Source organism: Phascolarctos cinereus, unplaced genomic scaffold, assembly GCF_003287225.1.
Source record: "Phascolarctos cinereus isolate Bilbo 61053 unplaced genomic scaffold, phaCin_HiC Scaffold_2;HRSCAF=192, whole genome shotgun sequence".
Classification (NCBI taxonomy): domain Eukaryota; kingdom Metazoa; phylum Chordata; class Mammalia; order Diprotodontia; family Phascolarctidae; genus Phascolarctos; species Phascolarctos cinereus.
In genome coordinates this window covers 130,286,603-130,295,215 of record NW_027555625.1, presented here as the reverse complement: position 1 = coordinate 130,295,215, position 8,613 = coordinate 130,286,603, and the positions used below count along the sequence as shown (strand labels likewise).

Sequence of the window (8,613 nt, the reverse complement as noted above, 5' to 3'; positions counted from 1 at the left end):
CCCAGAGAGGGTCATCCAAATAAACCAGAGGTTACTGGAGATTCTTGGGCCTGATTTATCCCTTGACTTCTTTCTTAGGAAGGAAAGTCTCCTCACTAAGATTCTGGTTCTTTCTTTACCTCTTTCCTGATGAGAGGGATTCCAAATTTCCCCCTGGAGCTCAAGCCTTTGCTGGTATATGGAAGCAGCACAAAGTTGGGGTTGGAAAGGGAACAGGATAGACAAATATAGGGTCAATTACTCCAGATTTGGCAAACGCAAAAAAAGCAAGCATCCATCCTTCCTCCTCCTCTTTGTCTCGTCCCCTCTCTCTCATCTCCCCTTTTCTCCCTCCCTATCTCCACCCCTCTATTCCCCTCCTGGGAGTACTGGCTGCTGCCCCTTTAAGGGCTGCCACTCCTCCCAGAAGTGGTGGCACCCGGGGGGGTGGGGTTGGGGGGGGGAAGGCCGAGAGCGTTCCTGGACCCAGTCAGGCGGGGAAGATGGCTCAGGCCCGGGGAGCCGCTCCCACGCCCTGCCACCTCCTCCCCTGAGCTGGGTGAACCCGGCAATCCCCTCTCCCTCTTTCCCTCCCCTGTGCCTCAGTCGGGGATGGCTCCGTGGCCCCATGAGAACAGTTCTTTGCCCGAGTGGCTAGACCACCCAACGGTGGCGTCCGCCGTCACCAACACTAGTGGGCTGTCCGCGGCACCGTGGGCCGCAGCAGTGGCGGGGGCGCTTTTGGCTTTGGCTGTATTAGCGACTGTGGGAGGCAATCTGCTAGTCATCGTGGCCATCGCCAGGACCCCACGGCTCCAGACCATGACAAACGTGTTCGTGACTTCACTGGCGGCTGCTGACCTGGTGGTGGGGCTCCTAGTGGTGCCCCCGGGGGCCACCTTGGCGTTGACGGGACAGTGGCCATTCGGCGCCATGGTTTGCGAGCTCTGGACTTCTATTGACGTGCTGTGTGTGACCGCCAGCATTGAGACTCTTTGCGCCCTAGCCGTGGACCGCTACCTGGCAGTGACCAATCCACTACGCTATGGCGCCTTGGTCACTAAGCCCCGTGCCAGAACAGCTGTTGTCTTGGTGTGGGTCGTGTCCACTGCAGTGTCTTTTGCACCCATCATGAGCCAGTGGTGGCGCGTAGGAGCTGACGCCGAGGCACAGAGTTGTCACTCCAATCCGTTCTGCTGCACCTTCGCCTCCAATTTGCCATACGCTCTGCTCTCCTCCACTGTCTCCTTCTACCTTCCCCTGCTCGTCATGCTCTTTGTCTACGCACGGGTCTTTGCTGTGGCTACTCGCCAGTTGCGCCAGCTGCGTCGGGAGCTTGGTCGCTTCCCTCCAGAAGAGCCCCCTCCTTCCCCATTGCCTACTTCCCAAGAAAGACCCTGCGCCCCTCCTGCGGGAGTCCAGTCCGGCGGCCGCCGACCAGCACGCCTGCTGCCCCTTAAGGAGCACCGAGCCCTGCGTACCCTGGGTCTCATCATGGGCACCTTCACCCTCTGTTGGCTGCCCTTCTTTGTGGCCAATGTGGTGCGCGCCCTCGGGGGGCCTGCGCTGGTTCCCAGTTCGGCATTCCTTGCCCTCAACTGGCTTGGCTATGCCAACTCTACCTTCAACCCACTGATATACTGCCGCAGCCCTGACTTTCGCAGCGCCTTTCGCCGACTGCTGTGCCGCTGCGACCGCCGCCTGTACGCTCGGCCGCGCTCACCATGTCCCCGTCGTTGCCTACCCCGAACTCCCGAAGACTCCCCAGATCCAACCGCTGGAGTCGCGGGCTCTGTCAAAGCTGCCCAGAGTCAGGGGATAGAAGATGGGAACGAAGCCGTGGGGCAAGGCAGCAGGGGACGCTCTCTGTGGGAGGGACAGCGGGAGGTAACACAGATTGCACAATGCCCACAGCTTGAGGGGTAGGTACCAAGAAGTATTGAATGGCCCTGGTACTGAGATAATGAAAGAATACCTGTGCCTTGCTCTATAAACTTTTAAAAAGAGGATTAGGAGTGGAGATGGTCGGGATAGGGAAAAAGGGAGGGCGAATCTGCTGCGCTTAGAAAAGGGGGATGCCAGAAATAGAGAACTCGGGATTCTTATCTCTATTGTAAATCTAGGACATAAGGCAAGAGGGAGAGCTTGGCCTTTGGAGGAGCACTGCATTCTTCTGTTGTCCGAAAGCTAGAGTGAGAACAGGGAGGGCGGTGCCGTATCCTGCTCCGAGCTCTGCGAAAGGAGTGTGGGAAGTGGAGTGGGGTGGGGTGGGCTGGGGTAGGTGGCGGTGGGGAAGGCTGCGATGGCGGTGGTGATAGCTACAATTTGGGTCAGCGCTTCCAGATCACTGCCTTCAATACAAGCGCTGACTGGGCCAAACCTCAGTTCTCCAAGGACTGAAGCCCAACTGGCTTCAGCTTCCATCTCTGCGCTTCGGAAGGTTTAGCAGAGAGAACCTGCTCCCGGGCTGTAGAGAACCAATCAGGTTGGAGAGCTTGTGAGAGTGAAAATTCTTCCCCGGGGGTGAAGATGGGGGTGGGAGGGGAGTAGTTACCCCATCTTTCAGGGCATTTCTCATTCTCCAGTGATCTTTATCCTAAGTCCTGTCCAGTGTTCACCAGCCCCTCCCACTCCCCCTCTCCAGTGCCCTGTTTTCCTCCTTTTCCCAGACGCAAGATGTCTATGCCTTTCAGGACTTCCAGGAGTTCCTTGCCTTGGGTTGCAGCTGACAGAAGCGACAGTCTCATTGACCCAGACCTGTTGGAACAACCTGGGAACTTACTCAGACTGTGTCCAGAGATGGGGGTCTCCCAGCCAAACCCTCTGTGGAGTGGTGAGACTGTCAGAGCTATGCTCTTGCCTTCCACCCTGTGCCCTCCAGGACCAGTGGTCTGTTACTGTGATAAGGAGCTAAGGAGCCTGTTGGTTGAGAGCAAGTAGACCGAGATCTTCCTAGCTTCTTCCAGATGCTGTTATGGAGAAAATGGAGTCAGCTTCCAAAGCACTGGGCTAAATGGAATAACCTGTCACTACCTCAGCAAGTGGGTGTATCCTTTCAGCCTGCCCTCGTTAGTCCCAGGAGCAGGAGGGATAAGCAATGTCTAGGGGGCATCCCATCTTTCTCACGTTGGTGCTGCATGAAGAGGTCTCAGGGCAAAGAGAGCATCCCTGTTCCACTCCTTCAGTTTCCTAGATCGGGGGATGATGGGGCAACTAAGAGAACCTTTTGCAGTTTTCAAGCCTTTAGGAATATCCCTAGATGCTGCTGGCCAGTGGTAAGAGTAGGGGATAGGAGAAATCCAGAAGTCTGAATTTTGTTCCTAGCTTCCTCATTTCACCACTAAGCCTCATTTATCCTCATTTTTTTGGGAGAGAAAAGCTCATATCTACCTCACAATACCGTCAGAGGGACTCTATTATTTTGTGTGGGTGGGGGGAGAGGGTATCCCCTTGAAAGTTTCTATAAACTCCTGGTGTTTATAGAGGTAAAACTATTCTTTTGTTTTAAAATCAAATCAATAAATGTCAGCGTATAAAGCAATCTGTTGCCCCTTCTCATTCCTTTTCCTTTCTCCCTGAATCATTTTCCTCTTTTGCCTACTTTCTCCTTTATCCTTGGTCTAGCTCCAAATACATCCTGTAAATTAGAGATAATCTCCATAATCCTCTCTCCTCCCCTTTTCATCAAATTCCTCCAAACTTTTATCTTCAAGTTAAGCCACAACTATTTTGGCAAAGGAGCCTGGGGAGGTTCACAAATTAGGGCATCCCCATCTGGAATACGGTTAAATAGCCCCAGGGTTTGTACCTTAGTGTAGAAGTAGTCAACTGGGCTCCAATTCAGAGTGCGTGTTGCTTACCTTGCTGTGAGCCTGAAGTGTGAGCCAGGCACACAGGGCATCCAGAATACTGTCAGGAAGTGGTTTTGCACCTGTTTGTGCATATGTGTATGTGTTTGTGTTTGTGGGTATAGCTGAGTCATTGTGCATTGTTATAAGCCAATGAGAGATGTATCATGCTGTAAATAGGTTCTGATATCATCTCCCCCCTCCCTTGCCTATAGAAATCTTTATTATCTAGTTAGAAGTGAAACTGTGGTTTAAAACATGTCTATGCTTATTTCAAGCTTTTTTTGGTCTGGACCTGTGATTTCATTGGCATGGGGGTTATTAATGGGGAAACCCCCTATACTATTCCAGATGGACAACTTGTTGGAGTTTTTTAAGAGTTACTTAGGGGACCTTGAGAGGTTAAGTGACATCCATTATCACACCGCTAGTTCTAAGTGTCAGAGGCAGGACTCATACCCACGACTTTCTGATTTCAAGGTCCCAGACGTACTCTAGTCTGCCTCTAACACTTTTTTGTAGATGGAGAAAAACCACTTGCTTAATGACTTGTACAACAGGTTTTGTCCACATTGATTTATAGATTAATTGATCAACACATTTATTGAGTACCTATTATATATGTATATAAATAATACACATATATATATATGCAAGGCATTGTGGGTGAATGGAAAAAAGAATAAGTCATGGTGTCTGTCTTTCAGGATGAGTTAGACTTTTGTATATTGGTACTTGAGTATGAAGGGGGTCTGGATTGTGTTTCCCTACCCATTTCCTAGGAAACCAAGTTTTATTAGTTGGGATGTACATTTCCCAAGAATGACTTGTTTCCTTTTTGTTCAAAGCATCACTCCATCTCTGGAATCTGAGACCCTGGAAGGTTTCCTGGCCAAGACTCTGAAGGCCTTTGAAGGGTTGGCCCTTATAGAAGATAAGAGGAAGTCTTTGCTTTAGCCTAGGGGAGGGTAAGGATTTCATATTACCCCTGAAAACCAGCAGCCTTGGGAGTGGGAGAAGGGTGATTTGGAGCTCTGGTTAGTAGAAACGTCCTGAATATTGTCCATGAGCTCCTCGTGCCACAGATCCGCTGGCCCTCCTCTGTGCCAGCTGTCAGACTCAGGTTTGAGTGTTTAGGTTTGTGCTAAGGCTGTGGGCTCTGTCTGTGGATTGTCACTGCTGTATCTGACAACTCAAGAGGCAGCAGCTCTTGGCATTTCTCCAGAAATCCACGGTCCAGCTGCAAAGAGAGAGAGATTTACATCCTTGGTGGGGAGCAGGCTGCTCTTGGAAACCATTGCTGGCAATCTGAAGGGTGGAAGTCAAACATCCAATCCATGAACCGAGATGTGAAAACTTACAGACCAACTGGAAAGAGCCTGTTGGTCCTCACACGCCTTCCAAGAGGACTCCATCCAGCAGCAAGATTGATGACTGATTTTTTTTGGGGGGGTATCTAGGGAGGTGAGGTTTGAGAGGACGGAGTGGAAGTGATTTTTCCAAAGGCATTATTTCCTCTGTCAAAAGTAGAACCAAGGGACCAGGGAACCTGTTGGCAAGAAACATGGTATAGAGTGGAAAGAATGCTGGATTGGGAATCAGGAGATGGAGGTTCAGATACTGGCTTTGCTACTCACTGTGTGGCCTTGTATAAGTTACTTGCCTTTCTCATTTCCTAAGATGTAAAAGGAGGAAGTCAGATTAGATGATCCTTAAGGTCCTTTTCACCCCTGAATTCTATTTTATTTTATAATCAAGGCAGAACAGTAGTGGAAAATGTTGAAACTTGGCCAATGCAGAGCTGGTTTGAGTGCCTGCTCCTACACATCTTCAGTATATGGCCCGGGGCAGATCTCCTACCCTCTCTAAGCCTTAGTTTCTTCACCTACAGTATGAGAACAATTATACTTGTAACAACTTACTTTACTGGGTGGTTGGAAGGAAAACTGTCGATATTAAAGCTGTTTAGAAATATGCATTACTCCTGAAGTTCCTAAGAGAAGGAGTGCTCCAGATGATGAGACAGCAATTAAGCAGTCAATAAGCAGCATGGAGTATTGAATAGAGAACTCACCTTAGAGTCAGGAGTCAAGTCTGGCCACTGACATATCCTGCTATGTGACCCTGGACAAATGGCTTAACCTTTTATTGCCCCACACCTTCCAAAATGACAAATTGCAAATCAGGGGTCGATTTGTATTGGTAGAGGGAGTTTCCTCATTGAAAATTCCTTGTATGGATATCACAGGTCCAGTCTAAAAAAAGTGCTTTTGGCTAAGGCTGCAAATGCAGAAGATAGTCCCTGCTCTCAAACAGCATACGTTTTAGTAGGGGGAGACAGTAAATTCACAGATAAGTATATATGGGATGAGACGTGACAAAAAGAAAGAGCAATGGTGAAAGAGCTCAGAAGAAAGTTGTCCCGAAGATTGCGACTGCAAACAATTATACTCACTGTGATATTCCTTCAGGGAAGCAACTTTAGGCCAGGGTCACGCCAAAGGTGAGAGCAGTGGATAGTGTGCAGGGCCTGGAGGCAGGAAGACTCAAGTTCCCGACTTCAAATCCAGCCTCAGACACTTACTAGCTGTGTGAGCCTGGGCAAGTCACTTCACCTTGTTTGCATCAGTTTCCTCATCTGTCAAATGAGATGGAGAAGGAAATGGCAAACCATTCCAGTGTCTTTGCCAAAAAACCCCCAAAAGGGATCATGAAGAATCAGACATAACCCAAACTACTGAACAATAACAATAAATTCACCAGGGTGAGAACTCTGATAATCACTTGAGCTTTTGCTTTAAGTGGGATAAAATAGTCTTCTCCAAGCCCTTTGCTACTATGGCTGCTGACCAGAAAGTGAAGGGAGGGGGAATGTTTGAGCAAGTGACCCCTCCGCTAGGGCAAGGGTTCTTAACCTTTTTTTCTGTCATGAACTCCTTTGGGGGTCTGATGAAATCTATGGATGCCTTTCTTAGAATCATGTTTTTAAATTCATGCAAAAATACATAGGCTTACAAAGGAAACCAATTATATTGAAATACAGTTATCAAAATATATTTAAAAAAACATTCACAGACCTCAGGTTAAGAACCCTTGATGGAGGGTGAGGAAAGGATTTTATATATTGTCCCACGGTGCCTAGCACCCTATAAGCCACACAAGTAGGGATTCAGTAAATCTGAGTTGGCGACATCCATGAAAAATATACTCCCCACTGAATACTTCTCAGGAAAAAAAAGATCTTTCTTCATACTCCCTGCAGGATGCACCAACAGGGCAGGTGTGTTTGTATTTCTGTGCATAGACAAACAGAGCCTGGCTTGAGGGGAAGGATGAGAGCCAGACCATGGCTAAAGACACAAAATGTCCTTGGTATGTCCCTGCCTCAAGCCATCTGCTATTAGCTCTTGGGGGGAAGGGGCAAAACAGATGCTGCAGCAAGGGTGAAGGTAGGAATTTCCAGCCCTGTTTAAAGAAGGAACAATGGACGTGGATGTAATCCTTTATAATTCCTCCACATTATCAAAACTTGAAATAAATTACCCAGTGGCAACTCAGTTTTTCCTAATGACAATATAGGTGGAGAGCAGTCCTTACTCTGGTCTCTTGCCCCTTAGAGAATGGAAAGAAGAATAAATGGTATGGGCAATTTAGAGCCCAAAGGCACCCTAGAGATCAGCTAGTCCCAGCACCCACGTTTTAGAGGAAGTGGGCCTAGGGAGAAGAAATGACTTTGCTTAGGGTCACTCAACTAGAACGAAGCTAGAGGCTAGATTCAAACCTGGACATTCTTACTCTAAGTCCAGTGTTGTTGTTTTTTTTTCCAATCCATTAGGAACTCATACTTTTGGGAGAGGAGGAATAGCTCCTGCAGCTGATTCCCAGGGCTTTGTAACTCAGCTAGGTGGCATAGAACCCTGAAATTAAGAAGACCCAAGTTCAAATCCGACTCCAGACATTTATTAGCTTCAATTTCCTTATCTATAAAATGGGGATAATATTGGTACCTATCTCCCTGGGTTGTTGTAAGGATCAAATGAGATAATAATTGTAAAGGACCGAATACATCGCCTGGCACATTGTAAGCTCTATATAAATATTATTTTTCACAGTCTCCTGCTGCCACCAGTTCTGACCTGGAAAGTTGGGCTACCCTAGAAAGTTCTTATCTCTAGAAACCCTCCTTCCTTTAATTCACTTAAAACAAGGCTGGGGTTAAAAGGATCCACTAGGGAATTTAAGGGGAAAGGTAAAATAAAATGAAATTAAAGCATGGAAAATTGATTGTTAGGGTGACAGAGGCATAGGGATTTTTAATGAGCTCTGTCTGGTGCTATTTCAGCCCAGTCTGGTCTGATCTCTGTCTGGATCAGTGGTATAAAACCCAGTTTCTCCATCTTTCCTAACCCAAGGCTAGTCTAGGGGGTTTTGAATGGTCAGGGCATTTTAAGTCACAAGCTTTCTTTAAAGCCTGCTCAGCAGTGTTCAGGACCAGCTAACTACCTTGTCTGATTACCTATCTGGATTTCCTCTTGTATCTTCTACCTGGCTAGGGGAAGCTAGGATGGGGAGGAAGGGGATGTGTATTATCTCTTAGCATTTTTAGAGCTCCATCTCCAACTCTAAGACTTTTTGCTGTCTGCCCCCTTCTATCCTCACTCCCCCACATGCCTGGAATACTATCTCTCATATCCAGACTTTCCCGGTCCTCCTTAATCTTAGTGCCTTCCCTCTGAAACCAGCCCTAATTTATCCTGTATGTATATGGTTTGTACAGTTGTTTGCA

At 48.0% G+C, this 8,613-nt stretch overlaps 1 protein-coding gene across 2 annotated transcripts; it reads left to right on the top strand.

Moving 5' to 3' along the window:
- The first annotated feature begins 350 nt into the window (after window positions 1-350).
- On the top strand, window positions 351-3,520 carry ADRB3 (adrenoceptor beta 3). 2 transcript variants are annotated; one of them, XM_020985269.2, is made up of 2 exons: window positions 351-1,901; window positions 2,673-3,520. In XM_020985269.2, the coding sequence occupies exons 1-2, from the start codon at window positions 592-594 to the stop codon at window positions 2,917-2,919; spliced, it is 1,557 nt and encodes a 518-aa protein (XP_020840928.1). In that variant the 5' UTR covers window positions 351-591; the 3' UTR covers window positions 2,920-3,520. The 2 variants fall into 2 exon arrangements, with proteins under 2 accessions (XP_020840928.1, XP_020840927.1); XM_020985268.2 differs by having other exon boundaries at window positions 2,649-3,520.
- The last annotated feature ends 5,093 nt before the right edge of the window (window positions 3,521-8,613 follow it).